Source organism: Papaver somniferum, chromosome 9, assembly GCF_003573695.1.
Source record: "Papaver somniferum cultivar HN1 chromosome 9, ASM357369v1, whole genome shotgun sequence".
Classification (NCBI taxonomy): domain Eukaryota; kingdom Viridiplantae; phylum Streptophyta; class Magnoliopsida; order Ranunculales; family Papaveraceae; genus Papaver; species Papaver somniferum.
Window position 1 is genome coordinate 84,927,113 of NC_039366.1, and position 22,207 is coordinate 84,949,319.

A 22,207-nucleotide genomic window follows, 5' to 3' on the forward strand; every position below is an offset into this window, starting at 1 on the left:
TGCCTTAGATATTGCATTAGATGCTCATCAAACAGTGTTTGGGCAGACTGGAGAACTGACGGCTTGGTAGTTCTCATAGTGAAATAGAGCTTTGAGACGCCAGTGCAGTTGCGCAGGAGGAGCAGTTCAGATTGCAGATCTTCAAATCGCTTGACAGATTCCATCAGCTCAATCGTTTTGTTGACTCTGCTACGTATTAGATCACTACAAAACTGTGCGTCTAAACTGATAGGGCCTCCAAGTAGTTTGACACCAGTAGAAGGTCTACTGATATGAGCAGGGAAGACGCCTTCACACAAACCCCTAGGATCGATCGTAGGCCAGTACAACTCAGTCTTTTGAATGTTAAGATATAGACCTATGGACTTACCTTCAGACTGAATTATACGTAAAGCTTTAGCGACTTCTAGGGTATCTCCTACGATTGTGCATCAAGATACCACGCCCGCAGATCGAGCTTGCATTGGGCAGCAATATGAGTCACTAGTGGATGTAGAGTTAGGGCAAAGAGCAGCGGTCCTAGCGGGTCTCCTTGTTGAACTCCCTGCGCTGATGATAGAATAAACTCATTGTAATACAGTTTAGCCGGTGTTCTGTAACAGAACTCGACCCATCTGGAGATGCTGGGGCATCTAGCACGAACCTCTTTAAGTAGCACAGATGGATCTACAAGGTTAAATGCATTGCTAAAGTCAATGAGAAGCATTGACATGTTGCAATCTCCATGTTTGTGTTCCAGGATCTTATTAACTGAATGGAGAATGCCTTCTCCCCCATATGGGATGCCCATACCATATTGATAGTCGCTTAGGTATGAGGCCATATCCTGACTAACAGCTGAAGCAGCAATTTTCGAGCACAAACGCCTCCAGATTGTTCCCACGGCTATCGGTCTGACACTCCCATCTGGTTTCAACAATGGAGTCTAGGGAGCGCTTGCGATGTATTTTCTCCTAACTCAGTAGGGCAAGCACCAGCAAGCCATAAATTCACAACCCCTGCCATTGAATTCAGCAACTCATCTGCCACAGCTGCAGCGACTCCTCCAAGAACATCAAGCAAATGTTGAGCTCGTAATCCATCCCGTGCACATGAAGTACCTTTTGGAAAACTCCGAATTGCCTTCAGTACTGCTTTTGCATCTGTGGTGATTGCTGGCGCGCTAATATCTTCTGCAAGAAGCGTAGGTGGAGGGGCATTAGGATATTTCTGACAGAGTGCAGCGTAAGTCTCTGCAGTAGCCGGACAATATTCTGATTGTGGCAGTGTATTGTCCATAGCTAATTTTCTTTTGGCAGGCTTCGATGTTGGTCTTGTTTTTAGGTTTCCTGTGCTTTTTGGGATTAGCATTGTTGTCCTGCGTTTGTTTAGAAGCTTGCAGTATCTTATTTGTCAGGGTAAGACATCCATTGGGTTCTAATATCATCGTAATAATAAAATAAGGAAAAAAGGAGAGGGTCAGCTAGAACCGGCGGTATGGTCGACCGGCTAGTCGTGTGGCCCCACCCTCATAGTTCCTTTATTATTTTATCTCTCTTTCCTTTCCTTCTTTGATCAGACTTTCAATCCTAGTTCTTCCATGTTTTTGGATGCCCCTTTGAGCATTAATTATTACTAAATACACTTGTGACTCTTGCTCGGGGCTTACTCGGGGTGCCCCAAATGCCCTAAAGGTAAATATCTATTACTATTCCATGGAACTCAGCTGAGAAAAACCAAGGATCTGAGTGATGGAATATTAGGGTTTGATTAACATATTTTCTCTAGGAATTCAACTGAAGAATACAAACACTTGATACAATTAACAGGTTGCTATGAACTAGCATGCCGCATGTCTAGGGACCTTTAAATATGATGTGATCAGCATCTGAGATTAATTCCGAATTCAATAAAATGTGTTGAGTCTTTCAGCTTTAATCATGGAATATTAAAAATTTTGCTTCAGAAACCCTAATATCGCCGTCATATATTATTACTGTGATGATATTACAGAACTACGATTCATCCTTTGTGAAGATACAAATTTCTTATGATTTTGATACCGATCAGAGATACATAATTTCCGGTGTGATTTTACAAATATGACCTTCGTCAAAATCCACCATCAACACCTTTAATGCAGAAAAAAGAAAAAGCAGAACACAAATAAGTAATCTGAAGATTAAAAATAAATAAGAGATTAGATTACTTTCCCAGATCTGTTTCACAGAAAAGAGATCTGGGCAGGAGAAAGTTTAGTGGGTGTCCACCACATCTACTAATTTGGCTCATAGTTTGTAGTCTACAAACTTTTCTTATGCGTTTTGTCACCATGGAAACAACGTAACTAATGAGTGTTTTATTTTCTTTTACACTCCAAGCTCTCTCATTCGCAATTATTCATTATGTTGATTGTGTTTTTGCTTACTTTTTCGTTGTTGTTGTACATCGAACACCATTCCTCTAAATCACTTATCATGACATGAGGTTATTATTCATTTAAGGGTATATTAATTAAATACCCTTAGTTTTGGCACCCAATAAATATACCCTTATACAATAATAAAAACACCCCTATAATTTTAAAACCTTATCCATTAAAATATAGATTACATTACTACCCTCACTTATAATTATTTTCACTTACAAACCTTATCCTTATCCATTAACAAATTTTTTTCTTATTTCACAGCCACTACCACCACCGCCATTCCACCACCACCAGCACCGCCACCACCACCAATCCACCACCACTAATATTTCACCACCGCCACTAATATTTCACCACCACCACCACCATTATCATTGCGGTCACCGCTGCTTCCGCCGTTGTTGCCGCCGTCGCTGTTTCCGCATCCGCCACCACCACCGCCGTCAAAATTTGGCGTCAACAACCGAAGTTGATCCAAAAATAAAAGTTCAAAAATAATTTTACTAATACATATTCCAGTTTATTTATTATGTCAACAATCAAAGTTGATCCCAGTGAATGGGTCAACAACAAAAGTTGATCCCTTTCAGTGGGATCAATAATGGAAGTTGATCCACAAAAAATGAGATCAACATATTTATATAAGTATGTTTCCTGTAAAAACCAATAAACCTGGAACCTGTAAACTGACATATCCTTAATAAACACAAGAATAACATTCATAAAAACAAATCAGAATGTATGGCATAATTATACTAATCCAAGGAAATGTTGTCAACAACAATAGTTGATCCCATAAAAACGATGTCAACAACAGGAGTTGATCCCATAAGTGGTGTCAACAACAATAGTTGATCCCTTAAAAATGGTATCAACAGTAGGAATTGATCCCATAAATTATCAATATCATGTATTGTTGGTGATTTCAGTACCTGATACATACATAATCCCCAATGTAGTAGTTCCCAAATAAGCTCCTGAAGCCAAAATAGTTGCAAAATAAGTCAATATCCATTGTTGATTCCACCATCCCAAAAAAAGCCACCACCATCACCTTCACAACCACCACTACTATTATCTCCACTATAACATCATCCATCACCACATCAAACAATAGGAGTCAGTAGTTGATCCCATAAAAAATGTTGTCAACAACAGGAGTTGATCCGCTGAAAAAGGCATCAACAACATGAGTTGATACACAACCAATGCTGTAATCACCACCACCACCACCACCCTCACTACTACAACAAAATCCACCACCACCACCCCAAAAAAATCCCAGCTTCATCTTCTCACAACTCATGAGTTACCAACAACACCGTCATTTCATCAGCAACAAACAATTCCATCAGTAGCAAACCTTCATACCCTAATTCAACTTCAGAAACATTAAAAATCCCATTCTGAATATCTCCAATTCGAGTACAAAACTCAAATTCATCATCTCTCACATTTCTCCTTCACCTGATTGTTTCTTGGTTTGAACATGAACAACATCTCTGTGAAATTAAACTCAAACAAAACCCTAACATCATTCATACTCACAGACTCATCGATTCTTCCTCCGCGTCTGTGAATCAATGGCAACAAACCCATTTTCTTCCCTGAATTTTCTCGATAGAAACTAAATCCAACTCTCCATGAATCAATCACACGTTGCTTCATCTCCTCAATTTGAATCTTAGATCCCCTCATTCTTCAATTCACGACAGATGAGCAACAAATGAGTATCTACCCTCTCTGTCAAAGCAGCAACATATGAGAACGACAAAGAGAGAGAAATCTTCTTTCTTCGTTTCATGAATCCTAAACGCAAAACCATCGATCTATCTCCTTCACCAGTCGTCATCACATGGGATAGCAGTGGTGGTGGCGATGGCTGAAAGATAATTTCCAGATCTGAAATTGATTTTTTTTTATTGATTTCCACTGTATTCTTTGTTCGTAGTGGTGGTAGGTGGTAATGGTGGTGGCACTGGTGTTGGTGTTGGTTGTGATGGCGACGGAGATGGTGGTGGTAGCAATGGAGACGGTGGTGGAGAGTTCCGATTTAGTTTTCTCTCTTCTCTGAATGTTCGAAGAGACAAAACTGAAGATTAAACGAGGAAGGAAGATTAAAGGAGGAAGGGTAAATGTGGAAAGAAGAAAAACGTTGATGGACCCCTGATGGGCCTGTAGTTGGAGAGGGGTATTTTTATTGTCTCATGGGGGTATTTGTAGAGCCTGTCAGAATTGAGGTCATTTATATAGAATGATTTTTTGGGCACTACTAAAAAATGGTGGGGGACTACTAAGTGATAAAATATCTACCCTATAATTATAAGGGGTGTCTTAAAGTATGGAAATGACTAACCTACCCTTAACCTATATATATTTAACCACCTCCTCCCGTCACCACCACCTACATATATATAACCACCTCCTCCCATCACCACCCCCGGCCACCGACCACCGACCACCACCACCATCGACCACCTCGAACCACCACCACAACCACCTCTATATATAAATTGATTTAAATCATTAACAAAACAAAATCAAAATCAAAATTATAACAAACCCATTAATTGTCATTCATTTTTGGTTGAAAAAATGAGAAGTAATCATCAAAATGAGTTGAAAATGGAAGTTGCAGAGAGAAGTTCGGCTAGGAATTATCTGAAAAAATTTGTCGAACTAACCGAACTCAACTTTAATGGAGGTTTTTACTTTCAGAGAAAAGTTCGGTTGCGTCGCAATTTTTTTCTCCTAACCGAACTTTTATCTGAAAACCTATATATTGAGTTCGGTTACGTCGCAAAATTTTTCACTTTATTTTCCCAGCCGAACTTTTAGTTCGGTTACGTCGCAATCTTTTTCTCCTAATCGAACTTTTTTCTGAAAGAAAAAACTCCATTAAAGATGAGTTCGGCTACCTGTTTTTTTAGAAACATTAGCCGAACTACACTTGCAGATGAGTTCGGCTATCTGTTCTTCCAATGTCGTAGCCGAACTTCGTTAACCAAACCGAAATCAATTTGTAAATTGTTCATTTTTATGAATGTTTTGGAAAATTCAAGCACCATTAACTAAATTTGAAGTATCCATGAGTACCCAAAACATCATACTCTTGTTGTGGCTCTTAAAGCAAAAGATCTAACTTTTTTTCTTCCAAAACCCTCATCTTCATTATCATCTTCATCTTCTTCTTCTCCCTCTCAATAATTCTTCTTTTGAAAAAAAATCAAATTATTAATTTAATCTCACTAATCATTAATTAACTCACTAATCAACACAGTAACTAATTTTATTACCAAGAACAAGTTTGGTATTAAAAAATATATTAGATAAGGGGTGACTCAAAATTACTTCAAATATCCATCCAAAAAATAAAGAGTAGTCCCCTCCATTTTTGAGTAGTGCCCAAAAAATCATTATTTATATAATTCTCACTTCATTTAATGCAGTGATGGGCCTATAATTGCTCACGATTCCTTCTAAAAGAATTTGTCACGGCCTTGAACCGCCTTGGTTACTACTGTTGCTTAGCTATATATTTATTTTTGGCTCTCCTAGTTTGAAACCTTGGTTCCGTCACTGGCGTTTTATCCCCATCTTGTGTCCCGTATCAGTGTCTCCCAGCTTAAAATGACCAGACCATTTCTGATTCAATCCTGATGCTTTTATAGGTGACTCTGCAGGTTCCTAAATCATTTGACATACTCGATGGGATTCAATCGGTTGGTATACCTGCTTCACAAAAAAGTTTTGACAAAACGGGTCTTCCCAGTTTCGTCTCTTCGATCTCTTCTGAATTCAATAATAAACTACCAGTACTTGAGTCGTACATAATACTATTAGTCATCTCAGATCTAAACCTTTCATTTTCAATAACTAAAAACTCAAAAACGATCTAACAGCTATCAACCCAAAGTATTTTACATTAATTTGCAAACCAATACATAATATGAAACCCTTGCTTCCAGCAGTGGTTACATAACTTCTAAGAATTTCTCACTCTATTTATATGTAGTAATAAATACTCCTATATGGATTTCAGTTTCTCTCCCTGGAAGTGAAAAGAAATATCCCCCTCCTCCTCCATGGCTGGTGGTGGTATTTACAGTTCCGCTAGACCATCTGCTTCTACATCTACATCTCTTTCATCAACACAACAAAGCTTTATTACTCGGTTATTGTTACTACTTACACTGCTTCCATTAACCCTAGCAGCTTTTGCATTTGTTCTTCAATGGAGAGGTGGTTTAATTAACGATCCAACTACACGTTGGTCTCCTGATAAATATCAATTCCCTGGCGGAATGGGAACTTCAAATCCTCCATTACATAATGTTCAATCTTCTTCTTCTTCAGATTGTTTTCAACTTCTTAGTCGAAGTGCTTCGCCTTCATTTCCATATTATCGTGATTGGAAACTGAATTTTGATCCAAATCTTAAACCAAAAGTAAGTTTAAACATCGTGTATGTATTTTTTGGTGATTTGGTTCAATTTGATGTGGTAGTATTGGGTTGATTTGGGGATCTGGGTTGCTTTAGTAGGTAAAATGTTTGATTATTTGTTCGATTGTTATTTTCGTTAGTTTTTATTATTTTATTCATTAATGTTCGAATACTGCCAAGATTTATGTACGGGAAAAAAGGTTGTTATACTGATCACAATGTCCAAACGTTTGTGATTCGTTGTCAGTTATTTAGCATCGATGGTGAACAGTTTGTGTGTTTAGTTCAACATTTTTGTTCATCAAATGAAACTTTTTGTTAATTGAGTTATGTAATTCTTTGTCAATCTGCATTTTCCTAATTGGTACAAGTGGTATAGAATGTCTGATGGTGTTGTTTTCAGATATGGCAGTGTTGATTTCATATAACATTGTTCGTGCTTCTTAGTCTTAAATCCTATGAATTGTGGTTACAATAATCTGGGATCCTGATATTATGTGTGCAAATGTTTGCAGTTCTTTTGTTGAATTTGGTAGGGTTTGTGGTCTTAAAGTATAGAATAATCAACATGAATTTGGCAGCATTTTCATTTTAGATTAAAACCATGTAAAGCTCTCCTTTGTGTATGGGGTTTCATGCCTGCCAAATGTGGGACACAGAAATGACCTCCCAAGGATTTGAAACCTTTTTATTTCATTTGCAAGTGATGTGGGTTTTTTGAACTTAGACTGGGAAATTCTATAGCTTGTGCATTCATAATCAGTGTTGTCCTTCAATTCTTAGTAAGAAAATTACTTTTTGACTACAATGACTAATTACAACTAAATGCAGATATGTATCACGACAAGTACCTCAGCAGACCTAGAGCAGATTCTGCCATGGATCTTTTATCATAAAGTTATTGGGGTTACAACGTTCTTTCTGTTTGTGGAGGGAAAAGCTGCATCTCCTAATGTTACCGCTGTCTTGGAATCCATTCCTGTCAGTTCGTACCTTTGACATCTTCTTCTCGCATATGCTTCTTTACTGTTTTACTGTGTTTTACATGGGAATGCTATTACTTCACCATTAATTTGGATCTGATTGGTGTATGGTTTTTACATATTTTATCTAGGGATTGAAATTAATATACAGAACAAGAGAGCTGGAGGAGAAACAAGCCAGAAGGTGATTCTGTGGTGTTATATTTTCATTCTGAATTGTGTTTTATTATTTTGAAACTTCAGCTTTTTGGTTAGTATTCTTTCCCAAGCAGTCAACTTCTTAACCATTAACTTTTTTTCTTTTCTTTTGAATTAATTTTGTTTTCAAATTGTCATAAATTGATGCCAGGGTCTATATCTATTTTGGCTTATGGTTTCAGTGACTCGTAGTACCACATATATACATAATTTTTGTTAGATGGTGTAATTTTTATTTGTAAGTTGAGGATTAAAGAATTAACGGTTGTTTGTTCCACATATAAACAAATAAGAACGATTTTTATTAACGGTTCAAGTCCAACAACCAACATGCAGACGAATTAGCATTAAGCTATATAGGACTTAGATGTTTCGTGTGAAACTTTGTTGATCGCATCTACCTTATTTCTTGATTCCTTATCGAGCACAACTGTTTTAGTTTCTTTTATGTAGACTTTAGCTAATAATTACTTCTGTACGCTTGTTGGGCAGGATGTTTTACTGGGCGTTTTATAGCATCATTTGAACTGTTTATGTGCTGTGATTTATCTTCATTTCTTATTTGTTTTCTTTTATCCGTTGCTCATATATTCTCGTGTATCGCTTCTGTTGTCATTAGTCGGATTTGGAATGAGACGTGGCTGTCAAGCTTCTTCTACAAGCCGTGTAATTATGAGCTATTTGTGAAGCAGTCCCTCAATATGGAAATGGCTATTGTCATGGCTAGGGTAAAATAATTCTGCTCTCATTTACAGGGTATTGCATGCTGTCATTTACCTCCCCTGTGTCTGCAAAGGTTAATTTAATCAAGAAACATATTGGATTAATCATAGGATGCTGACGTGGATTGGATCATACATCTCGACACTGATGAGTTATTACATCCAGCAGGTGCCGGGGAGTATTCTCTGAGGCAATTGCTCTCTGATGTACCTAGGAATGTGGATATGGTTATATTTCCAAATTATGTGAGTGGGTCACTAAACTTCAGTAATTAATTAACTAGTATCTAAGGAGTATTGCAATATTTCTATGATATTTCTTTTTCGTTTGCTTGTTGATTTATCTTGGTGAGTTTATCAACGTAGTACTAGCAGCTTTCTAATATGACTGATTGTTTCAGGAAAGTAGCGTTGAACGAGATGACTTAAAGGAACCATTCACTGAGGTAAATGATCTTGATTTTGAATGCTTATGAAGAATGTACCTGAGGTTCAAAAGCATGAAAATGCTTTTGTTTCGTCGTCTTGCTAATTACAGAACATGTTTGCACATTTATATATACACAACTTTTTTCTGTTTGTAGGGACATTGATTGTCAATTGACATTTGACTCCAGTTCCACATTCACGATAATAAATCAATTAACATGCAAAAATTTCCGAGTTCTTAGGCTGACATTTTTCAAAATTCAATTTTAAGAATATTTTATGCCGTTAGGCCCAAATCGACCATACAATTCTGTATTAAGAAGTCAAGCTCTTAAGCCCTTATATTATATGAATTGAAAGTTCACTCCACGTCCCTAAAATGAATAGTAATTAAGTCATTACTCTCCTTCATTGTGCACCAATGGTGCTAATCAAAATATTTCCTAATAGGTAGAAAGCAATTTCTAAAAATACCTATATGGCACAATGATGTTAATTTGATGTCTGAATTTTTACTATGTGAAATATATGATTGTCAAAATTGCACCCTCCTCATTTTGATGGGGATATCATCATTATTACTTACCTCTTAATGTCTTGTTATGCAAATACTTAGATTCAAGAATGCCTTGTGTGTGAGTACCTCAATTCTTATGTGTTATTGGAAGTTCATTCATTTATAGAACCGAGGGGGTTTTAGTGAACTGGGAACTACAACAAAGTAACAACTTACCAAGTAGAACCTTTGGCTAACAGAACATGATCACCCAGGTTCCAAGTGGCTTGTGTATGAACCTTGGAGAGATCATCTTCAGGGAAACCATCCCCTGGATCATCTCCATGTGCCCTATCACATGTCTTCGCACAGAAGGCAAAGGATCACGTATACTTTTCTATGTGAACCTTCCTATTCCTTTTTTATTCCTTGTTTACTTCTAAATCCCATGATTACCCAACAGGTGTCCATGTTCAAGAAAAATTATGACCATCTTCCGAAAGATACATATTTTGGCATGTATAAAGAAGCAATACGTAGCAACCCAAATTACTTTTTAACTTATGGAAATGGGAAATCGGCTGCTCGGATTCAGGATCATCTCCGTCCTAATGGTGCACATAGATGGCACAACTACATGAAGACTCCAAAGTAAGATGCTCATATCTAAGTGTATGATATCTTATTCTTTATGTAACTTGCTTGTGGAGTTAGTTTAATTAGCATAGATTTCATTGTTTCCGCTCACAAGAGTAGCTTTTTAATCATAAATTTTCTTGCCAAAAAGAGCACAATGATGTTATATACAGCTATCTTTATGTTGAGTAACCAGTTTTGTTAATTATTGCCAGTGAAATCAAGTTGGAGGAGGCAGCTGTTTTGCATTACACATACCCTAAATTTTCTGATTTGGTTGCTAGACGTGATCGTTGTAGCTGCAAGCCTACAACTGAGGATGTCAAAAGATGCTTCATGTTGGAATTCGACAGATTAGTAAGTTAAATGGCTATTTCTCATTATTATGAAAACCTTTCTTTGAGTGGTGGAATCTTCATACAGTGGCCTGTGGGGTCCGCATGCAGTCCAACCCTACTGTTGTTGGTAGGGGGGTTTTCCTCATCAAAGATTAGCCCATGCATTGAGAAAAATTAGCTGTAAAATAGATTGTCCGAGTTGCTGTTATTTTAGATGGCCTTGTGGTATACTCTTAATATTTCATTTTGTTGCCTTGTGGGATGAAGCCTTAAAAGGGCATTCCGTTGCAAAGGGATTATTGGAATTAAAGGTGCATATTACGTAGCTAGACTACTGGAGAAGGCGCATGTTTCTGTTCTACCACTTAATTTGAAAGGATCAGGTTGTCTGGGTTTCGTCAGTCATACCTATATTCAGCTACTAGCCTACCTTAGTTTACATCTAATGACTTACTTAGGAAGTGGTTGTATTTGCTCGTAAGTTTCAGGTAGTTGCTTTGAAACAGATTGTATAAATGAAACCTTTTGGATTTTACTGCTATGCAGTGAAATAACCTAGTCTCTCTTTTTTTTCTTTTGCTACTTGAAATATTTTAGTCTTGAAGATATGGTTATTTGGCATCATAGCACTACTTATTTAATTTATTTTAGGTTTATGAAAACTAAATTGTTATGTTGTTATCCTATATATTATGCAGGCTTTTATAATTGCTTCGACTGGTACAACGGAAGAAACGCGAAACTGGTAACATTTGACAGCCTTTGAAAGACATAAATCTTACTTTGTTGTCGTGGTACCATCATATACTTGAAGCCTATATTTATTTGTACCAAAAGTAGTCCATTAAATTGTAGTCTACAAACTTTCTACTGCATCACTAATTATTAAAAGCGTCGACCTAACTGATATTGCTGCATGGAGAACTTGTTAATTTTTGAAGGATCTTCCATAATTTTCAACTTGCTCATGTGATTTTTTTTCTCCTTCTATAGGTATCGCGAGCACGTTGTGTGGACAGATAAATCACAAAACCTAAAACTTCTCAGGAAAGGCGTATTGACCCGAATATATACTCCAATGGTAAGTTCAGCTTCCAAAAATCTTCAAATGTCATGCTTTTCGTTCTTTTCCCTTATATATATTGGAAAAAATATGCTGTGTTTCAGCTTCTTTGGTTTATTTAAATATAATTATGTTTATTCTTACATTATGCTTGTTAAATTTTGTGCTTTTCAATTTCCCTTATAGTAGCACGCTGAGTCCTTCATGTGTTTTAAAGAAAATGTTGTTTTCATTGTAAAACAAGTTGCTCCAAGTTGAAAGGAGTAATTATTTTTCACGCACAAAAATAGTCTTAAGGCTCTAAGCCATGAAATTAACCTCACTATATATGGCGATGGTGATATTTCTCCTTAATTTACACTTTTTCATATCTCATTCAGCTATGTTTATGCATAAAAGCTTATCCTCTCCTTTCTCCTCTTTCTTTGTTTGCAGTCCATCGTGAAAGGGTTGAGAGAAGCTGGTGTGTTCAGAACAGTGATCCAATCTGCAATTTTATTGAAGAGCAGCAATTCTTCTAGAGGCGCCACTGGATCAGGAGAAATTTCTATAAGAAAGATGGGTGGCAGGAAAGAAGAGTCCAAGGCAACTGCAAGAAAGGTTTTGGAGATGGAACATGGTGGTTATCATGCTGCAGCAGTTGGACCACAGTCTCCACCTGGAATGGTAGATATTCACTTAGAGTGAATTGTGATATACCTTCTTTTCTAACGACCCTGGTGTTTCCACGGACCTAAATGAACACAAAAGGGGTGCACACGTGTTAAAAGTAGGTACTAGGTAGTATTCCCGATCGATATCCAAGCGTTAGTGTACATTCAAGGTTTTTAATTTGATAGTATTATGCAAAGAGGCTTTTCCATTATGTTCTCTCCTGCCGCATGAGACTGAAGTGAATACCCCGGAAAGATTGAAAGCTTATGTATAGACTGCAGCTTTTGTATTCCTTATTTTGCTAATAGTTCTGTACACTTCTCATTTGGAATATAATGGCAGATTCAAGTTCCCTTTCAAAACTTTCATTATATGCAGATAACTTTCATTGAACTTTTTTTTGATTCTAAATAGAGAGTTTTATTGATTAGGCATCAGAATTACAAAGATTGATATTCCCTTGTATCCATGCAATTATGTCATGTGGGAAAACATCAACATTGTCAAAACTTATGCCACTGCTTATGGCTTTCTTAGCTACTAAATCAGCAACTTCATTTTTGAGTCTGTTAACTGGTTGACAAACATAAGACTCATTACCTTGCAATGAATACTCAATATCCATTTCAGTAGTTATATTTGCAAAACATTACTACTTGGAGAAAGGTTAGAAACTCTCTGTCTACATCCATCAAGTAAAACACGAATATTGTTTATAGTGAATTAGGTTTAAGACAACTGTACATCTATCCTTCCAAATATGCCATATAGTAATCATAAACAAAAACATGACATGATCTCTGTCAGAAGAGGAAACATTAGGGTTATTTGCAGTAACTGAAAACCAACTAACAATTCAGTTTAACGAAGTCCCATGTTGTTTTATATTGTTCACATTCACATTAACACCAAGCCATACTGATCTAGCATAAGGACATTCGAAAAAAAAGATGTTCGGTTGTTTCTATAAGAACATTGCAGACAATGCAGTGGACTTCAATATTATGTTCATACCTAGCTATCTTGTTCCTAGTTGGAACTATGTCTTTAAGACATTTCCATACAAAGAGTTTAACCTTATGGGGAATTTTACATCTCCAAAGGGGTTTCCAGGCTTGAGAACTTACCTGCTGAGGACCAGCAACATCAGAATTGCTATCACTAAGAGCCTTATAATCACTTTTCACATTAAAAACACCCTTCCTATCATGGATCAAGTTAAGAGTGTCGTTTCCATGCCTAGGAATTCTCATTGCCAAAACTTTACTTGCAGTATGCATATTGAAGGTATCTTGTATTAGGGGCACATTCCATTCTCTAGTACCTGGAAGAATCAACTCATTAACATATAGAAGAGAAGAAGAAACATTACTACCAACTATTGGATCTGATGGGTGGTCAACACCAATCACCCATTTATCTGACCAAATTTTGACTTTAGTATCACATCTAACATACCAGAAACTATTATCTTTCATAGTTTTAATTTGCCTATAAATCCCTTTCCAAATCCAAGATTTGTTATCATTCAACTTTTCAAAATGCAAAGGATTAGTAGACCTGAAATATTTAGCTTCTAGAATCTGAGTGCATAAGTCATCTGAGTTAGAGCAGATTGTCCAAGCTATCTTAGTAATGAGTGCTCTATTAAAAACTTTCAAATTCCTAAACCTAATCCTCCTAACTCCTTTGGCTTATTAAGGTTAGTCCAAATAACAAATTTGATGCCTCTATTACCTTTGTGGCCCACCAGGAATCTTTCTGCAAAGAATCAAGATTTCAATAACCGTAGTAGGAATTTTAAAACAACTCATCTGATAGGTTGGGAGAGAGTTTAAAACAAATTTAATCATAATAGTTCTACATGATTGATTCAAAATAACACTAACCCAATATTTGAGTCTAGCTTCAAAAGATTGGGCCAGGATCAAAAGACCTTAACTTAGATTGGCTAAAAGCAAAGGAGCACCAAGATAAGTTTTTGAATCACTAACAAGTTTCATTGTTAAGCATATTAGCCAAAGTTTCACAAGCTCCTATACTTAAGTTTTGCTAAAATAAACACAAGATTTATCAAAATTCAAGGTCTGCCCAGAAAGATTACCAAATTCATTCAAAATGCTTAGAATGCTATCTATGTGATTCATGTCAGCTTTTGCAAAAATGAGCATGTCATCTGCAAACAAAAGATGAGATATAAATGGAGCTCTTATAGCTACTTTAATACCTAAAATACTTTTTGTTATCGTCAGCTAAAGTTAAGCTTCTAGACAGATATTCCATGGTCATGATAAACAAATAGGAAGACAATGGATCTACCTGTCTTATACCTATAGTATGCATGAATTCTTGACAGGAAGAACCATTAAGTAAGACACTTATAATAGTGGTATAAATGCATTGTTCAATTAGATTGTAGAAAGAATCATTAAATCCAAAATGAGGTGGAACTTTGAAATAAAAAAGGTCACTCAAGTTTATCAAAAGCTTTTGATCCAATTTAGTACCATAGTACCACTAAAGCCTTCTTTTTGTTTCATTTGTATGTATAATTTCATGAGAAAATATTATGTTATCATGGATGGCTCTACCTGGAACAAAAACAGCTTGATAAGGAGAGATGAGTTTCTTCAGATAAAGGATTTTAGAAATAATTGTATAAGAAACATTGCAGAGGCAAATTGGTTTAAGCTCAGAGGGCTTCTTAGGGTATTTTAAGTTAGGAATATGACTAATGTAAGTCTTATTGAGTTGCCTAGACATAAAGCCCGTTTCAAAAAAATAAAATTGAACAACATCTATGACATCTTTCCCTACAATTGACCATTGAGATTGATAAAATCCAGCTTGGAAGCCATCAGGATCTGGTGAGCTCCAAGCTGGCATAAACTTCACCACTCCAATAATTTTATCAGCAAAAGGGATATCAGTTAAACCAGCATTATCATCATCATGAATTACAACAAGAACAATATTATAAGCATCATTTGGTAAAACATGATTACTAGTACAAGCAATAGAGCTACAATGATCAGTCAAAAGCTTGCTAATTGATTCTCTTTCTTTATACCATATTCAATTATTATCACAAAAAGCACTTATATTGTTCCTATGTCGTCTCTTTTTTACGGATGAGTAAAAATACTTAGTATTATTATCTACTAGGGCTTAACCCGTGCCGTAACGGCACGGGAAAGAATATGTATTTTAAATATATCCATCGGTTCATACATATTATAACCGTTTGCGAAAAATCGATCAAGTCGATCCAAATCTAAATGTTTTTAAGATGTTGGTTAATAAACATGTCTTAGCCTCAAATATTTTAATACTATGTCTGTAAGTCATACAATCCTTTAGGACAAATATAGTTAAACGTTAACCAACTCTTCAAAATTCTATGGGCCTATGGGTAGTAGAACACCATTTCATTAACTTCTTCAAAACAAAGTAGTGTCTCTACTTCGAAAAGAAATAAATCATCAAAGGTCGTTCACCAAATTTGTAACAAATCTGAAACACAAAATTACTTCAAAATCAATCAGATTAATCGTATAAAATCTGTTAGCTTCAAGGATTATTTTTTTCTCTTTGGTGATAAAAATTATTCTAAATTTACATAGATTTATGTCTTCCTAAAGTTTAATAATCTGTAATTTTTAATCCATTTCGTTCTTTTTTTATCTACTTATCTTCTCTCTTTACCTATTACCATGAACTATTTCTCAAGCGTGCGTAGTCATATGAAGTCACAAATGGTGTTCATATGAAGCTAACAGATTATTAAAAAAAGAAAAGAAAAAAAATCATATGAAGTCGTGGAGAAATGGCAAAAACATAAATCATGAAAAAAAAATGGAATAAAGAGAGATATTATAAACTAAATCAATTACAATTGATTCACATGTATCCTTGTATATGGTCAATTTTTTTATAGGTTTTTTCTTCTGACTTGCCGTGACCCGATAAATCTTAAAACCATATCTATTCATTTATCTTCTCCCTAGAAAAATCTGGCCTTTAATAATTATTTTAATTTAAAAAAAAACAAAAAATAAAAAACTAATTTAAAAACTAATAAGGACTTGCGACGGAGCTTGTTGCTCGCTTTCCTGTTATGTGATTATTTTTTTTATTAAATTGAAAAGAAACTCTCTCAATGGATTTTTCCTGAAAAACTAATATCAAATATAAAAAATTTAACTAAGGGCAACTAAATAACCTTATGACACCTTTTGCATCCCACTATCACCACTTTCTTCCACCACCACCACCATTAACGTCGTCATTCCACCATTCTCACCAACACCCACCACCATTATCCCCACTGCCGATCCACTACCCTTGCCCACAATCACAATTACCATTAATGCCTACTGATTTAGTATAAAATAAATTTATTACGTATTATATAATGAAAATATATTTATTTGATTAATTAAAGAAATATTTATTATGAAATATCAATAGAACATTTATTATTGAAATATAGTTAAACTGCTCATTTTACGACCATAGATTTAGCTTTTCCATGAATGAATCCATAATGACATGGGTGTTATATAAATTACGTATAATCATGTTAGATTATTTATTGAAAATAGCTTCTAGTCAAATTATTCTGGACTTTGAAACAGAAGCACGAAGAACAAGGGCTTTTTTATACGCGTAAGATCATTTTGTAAATACCAATTTATTGTCAAATTATAACGATGTAATCTGAATAATCTTATAAGTTTCTCTCTAAGTTTATCTATCAAGATGAAATCAAAATTCTATTTCCATTAATTTCTAAACAAATAGAAACAAAAAATTGGTTCTTGAAAAAATCACCTTTCCAGACCAAAAAGTTGTGAATATATTGAAACCCCGACGACCTGTGATAGGCAAATTTTAATCACAAAATACAGGCAACCCTAAATTTCAACCATGAGGCTATCGTAATCAATAAGGTTATATTTGAAAATGTATAGTTAAGTTAAATATACAACAATTGATATTCAAGAAAATGATAGAAAGCCCAAACATTCAACAAATGATATTCAAGAAAATGATAGAAACCCCAAACATTCATACATGAAACAATGTAAAAAGGAAAGGACTTTCCCAAATGTTGTTAGCTCAGAGTAGTTTGACTAGTCACAGATGTACGTTTTGGTGGACGAAGATTGAGAGAAAATTGAAAGAAGATTGAACGGAACCATACTCTTGGATTTAAGTTTTTTCCTTTCTGCAATCTATCTCCCTTCCCAACTTCATTTCTGATTTTTGTTTGCTCCAAAGTAAGGAATTGGAGTTTTCAAACTCACTCATCCTACCGAGTGTGAGCGAGAGAATCACTTGTTCAGTTTTATGGGAAGGTAGGTTTGTAATTTTCAAGTGATCAAATTTTTCCATTTTGATTTGGACTTTGAGATGGGAATAAGAGAATATGTAATGTATTTTTTTCAATTAAACCGTGTATTCATGGGATCGAACGAAACCATGAATTTACCAATTGGTAGGAAAAATCAGGACCGGTCTTTAACTTTCCTAACTTAGCTAAGCTTTATTTTATAATACAGTATACAAAGAAGTAGGTAGAAAAGTATACATAGCTAGGATACAACCCTTACCGTAACGACACATCTCGATAATAAGTAACTTTTTTTGTATTGATTTTGATTTGTGCCCGTTTGTTTGTAGTAATTACTAGTATATGATCCGTGCCGTAATGGCCCGGGATTTTATTTGTTATTGCTTAGTACCATATCATTGCTTGTTTCTTGGTATAAATTTTCAATTGATACGTTTACACTTTTTTTTCTTTCTTTTCTGGTAACACAGTGGTTCCAGATATTTCACCCCATGTATCTAGTTCAAGATAAACATAGCATGGATTTTATGAGTGCTATAATTTGAATTTACATAAATCTCAACTTCTAATTCATCATTAGTTTACTATGCATGCCATGTGATGTATAAATGAGTAACTTACTTGTCCCAAGAAATTTGTTCCACGCATCTAATTTGAAAGGGTCTATTTAATGTCTAGTAATCTCCCCAGTGTGAATTATGACGATATCTCAAAAACTATAGATTTGTATCAAGGAATATAGTCCTTACTCATTAGATTTTACTGTGATGGGCCTGATGGCCATACCACCGAACTATCCGTTGTCGTTTCTCGACCTATTGCAATTGTAGGACTGAATGCAGTTGAAATCCTTGAAAGGTTAAGAGTGCCAAATCACTTACGCCAACCCCGAAAACTTCATGTTTCCATGTAAAGAGGTCCTGCGGTTGCTCATCTGCATTATGTCCACTCCAGGAGCGGAACAGTTGTCGAACCCAAAATGTGATTCGATTATGGTAGCCTTTTATTCCATCCGCGGTTAACCTAGGAGGGAGATATGTACTTCCAAGGTATTTTTGGTCGTCGTCCCAGTTTCTGGTGTTTGGAAATTTTCGCTAGTCATAAATTCATATGCACTACTTGTGCAGATCAGATTTACATCATCAAATTGTAACCAAAGACAGATTGTGGAAACGTATGCGAGTCTGTGATAAAAGTTTTCTATTATACATCATTAAATTAAATCCTACCACACGGATTTCCCAATGAAACCCCACTTTATACAAGTTTGGGAATTGGGAATGAATGCGTATATACACCATGATCGTGATGTCTAACTTATGCTTGATGTCTAACTTATGCTTAATCAGTGATTCTTCCTGGTCCAATGCAGTTGTTACATCAATATAGTACAAAACCAATGACATCCTCTTAGGGTATAAGCCCGTTAATCAGAACGATACCTGCTTACGAGGTAACTAAATGCACAACCATCTCTGTTTATTACCTCGAACAGGCAGTCAGAAAAGTAGCAACGTGTGATTTCTCTGTTTATAATGTGTCCTTATTTTAAACATGTTTACTAAAGTTGCTTGCACATAAAATTACTGTACATGTCAATTGCACATGTTGTCAAGCACCACCACCTCACCTCCTCATCCAACACCACCACCACCTCACCTCCTCATCCTCTATATCCATCACCCCACCTCCTCCAGTAGCTTCATAAAACATGTGTAAAGTTCGTCAAATGTGTACATGTCTGATACAACTGACTGTGCCCTTTGTGAAGATGATTGTAGTAGTCACAGTTTGCGAATGAGAACTTCAGTCGTGAAAATATCATATTCTCATGTTGACGCTTTTAAAAGGTAAGAATTGCAGAAGATCTTGGTTTGGAAGTAAGTAACAAAAATCCTTGCAGTTGTTGAGAACCTTGAAAATCCACTGCTTGGTGAAGAATTGGTGAGAACCCGCTTGGTGAAGAATTGGTGAGAACCCTGAAAGCACGGCTGTCTTCAATGATTCCAGCAGATTTTAAGAGTGATAAAAAACGGCAGTACGACTGCATCATCAACTTCAACGTGGATAAGGTACCTGAGTGGGAAATGGGTAGGCACCCACCAAAAAAAAAATAGATTGTTAAATATCACGGTGTTAAGCAAAGATCACAAACCGGATCTATGGGAAGGTCGACTTTGGACTCACATTTTATGCATCAATGGTCAGCATCCTCAAACAGCTTCCTTGTTGCAACCATAGAAAGCAAGAGAATACCAACCATTCTCAATAAGTAATTTCGGTAAAGTAACTGGGCAATGGTTAGTTGGTTAATTGGTCGTGACTTTGTCAATGTGCAGGTCTGGCTTTACATACAGCGACATTAGCAGCCTGTACACAGAGACAGGAGATTGATCAAGCAAATCAGATTTAGTCAATGGTATCAAAGGGTGAAATTAAGTGTGCACAATTTGAATGGTTGCAATAATAACAGAGAATAACAGAGTAGTCAGATTCGATTTAGAAGTAAATGGTCAATGCCTCTATTGTCATAAGTATTGAGTCCAGCAATCAATCGATGTTGATGGTAATTTCTACTGACCTTTCTTACATTTGAATATTTCAGGTAAGTCAATGTTGGTGTACACTCTGTTGACGTTGGTTGAGGAGAGGGTGCAGTGCATCACAATGGTTCTGTGAAAGTGTAAAGTACTAAATAATCAGAAACTTCCATGCACAAAAAATAACAGAAATATAGTGAGACCTTAACAATTATTCACAAAAATGGAGTAAAAAACAATCATGGTATGGAGTCTTGACTAATTGGATCAGTCTCTACCCGGTGTGTCGAAATACCTTAATTACCATTCACAGAGTAAAAAACAATCATTGAAGCCAAGCACTATGGGAGAGGGCATCCCTTCCCTATCCCTCATATAAAGGGAAGGGATATGGCTTAAAAGGCATAATTGAATCTTGGTATACTCGCTGCAATGAAAAGATCAACACTGATTCAAAATGAGTGATGGTTAGCAAAAAAAAAAAAAAAAAAAATGGAAACTCGTATTTAACCAAAGAAAAATCAAATTTATCTTGATAAATAATTACTTACAAATCCAAATCTTCTGCACATTCTACCTGGAGTTGTCGATGGTAAGGGGAAACCCTATAATGAAGAAAGAAAATCGAATTAAAAATTGAGGAAAGAAGAACCTAACCATGAATCAAACACAATCAGAATGAAAAATACTTTTTTTTTTTTTGAGATATGGAAGAATCAAATATCCAATTGAAGAAACCAATTCGACAAATTTAAAGAAAAATTAAATCAAAGATGGTACTGACCTAATAGCCTTGATAGAGTATGCGGAACAAAGAAATGGAGAAACCTGGGAAGATGATAACTTCTGTTGAGGTTTATATAGGGAAAATTCCAAAGGATATCTCTTCTAACGTAACGCATAATTATCATGGTATGAATCAAAGAGGTTGAATGGCGCAAATAATGGCATTGTTAATGGAGGAGAAGACGGGATTAAGTGCGATAAGAAATCGGTGATAATGGGTTTTGTAACCGAAAGGGGATCAAGGCAAGTAGAGATTTGGGACGTTGGATTCGGACGTAAAAGTAGGAAACGTTCTCAGCCACGATTTGTGTTTTGCACTTTCAGGGGAATGTGAGCCGACGATCATTCACCACCGTCAGATTAGACAAAAACCATTGTTTTTGTAAGATAGATATAACGTGACATTTTGTAGCTTATTTTTATTTTTCTGATGTTTCATGTATTTTAACTGAGTTTATTTTATTTTATTTTATTAATAAGAAGATCAACCACAACTTCTAATTTACAATGTTATCCATTTTGTAGCGATACAAAATTAACGTAGCCTATTGCTACTCACCAACCATCACCACCACTACAAAACCATATATAATATCATTTATTTCTCCACCACCTACCTCCCGTTGGCCATTTGTCGTACTTCTAATTCTAAATCACAAACATCATGAGTAAAATTATGGTTGCACAAACTTAGGTCGTTAATTAATTTATTCAATTATTTCTTTTATTGTTATATACTATGTTGTATAGCAATTACTTTTATTTTAACGGTTAGAACCATGAATTATACAACCGGGTGCTAAAGGTAGCAGGGGTACCGTTTAGGTGATCCGGAGGTTATGATCATTTTTTTTAAATCGTATGGTATCATCCTAAAAATATGATATTTGTTTTTATCAATCGTTATGACCAACTACATCTTTCACGATACAATGTTGCTTGTGTTGTAAATATATACAGAACCGATAATGTCCACGACTATTCACCAACATCACCATCATAAAACCACCCATCGACATTATTTTTTCCACCACCACTGATATTATCGCCTCCACCACCACCGCTTCTACCCGCCACTACTTCTTCCACTACTAACAACTAATTTCTATTGATATAGTAATTTTTATTAAAATTATTTAGTAATGTAAAAAT

General features: G+C 35.6%; 1 protein-coding gene and 1 long non-coding RNA gene across 3 annotated transcripts; one reads left to right on the plus strand and one right to left on the minus strand.

The window, feature by feature from the left end:
• The first annotated feature begins 6,411 nt into the window (after nt 1-6,411).
• LOC113310340 (glycosyltransferase-like At2g41451) lies at nt 6,412-12,763 on the plus strand. Its single transcript, XM_026558983.1, has 11 exons — nt 6,412-6,858; nt 7,686-7,835; nt 7,969-8,021; nt 8,655-8,763; nt 8,869-9,003; nt 9,159-9,203; nt 10,146-10,333; nt 10,534-10,675; nt 11,355-11,401; nt 11,650-11,737; nt 12,155-12,763. Exons 1-11 carry the CDS (start codon nt 6,496-6,498, stop codon nt 12,404-12,406), a joined length of 1,572 nt encoding a protein of 523 aa, XP_026414768.1. The 5' UTR covers nt 6,412-6,495; the 3' UTR covers nt 12,407-12,763.
• A 6,130-nt stretch (nt 12,764-18,893) lies between these two features.
• LOC113308926 lies at nt 18,894-21,276 on the minus strand. 2 transcript variants are annotated; one of them, XR_003340184.1, is made up of 6 exons: nt 21,054-21,276; nt 20,821-20,874; nt 20,565-20,716; nt 20,311-20,402; nt 19,917-20,099; nt 18,894-19,805 (listed from the first exon to the last, which is right to left on the minus strand). It is a non-coding gene; the product is annotated as an uncharacterized LOC113308926 (long non-coding RNA). The 2 variants fall into 2 exon arrangements; XR_003340183.1 differs by having other exon boundaries at nt 20,565-20,696; nt 21,054-21,274.
• Between the last annotated feature and the right edge of the window lie 931 nt (nt 21,277-22,207).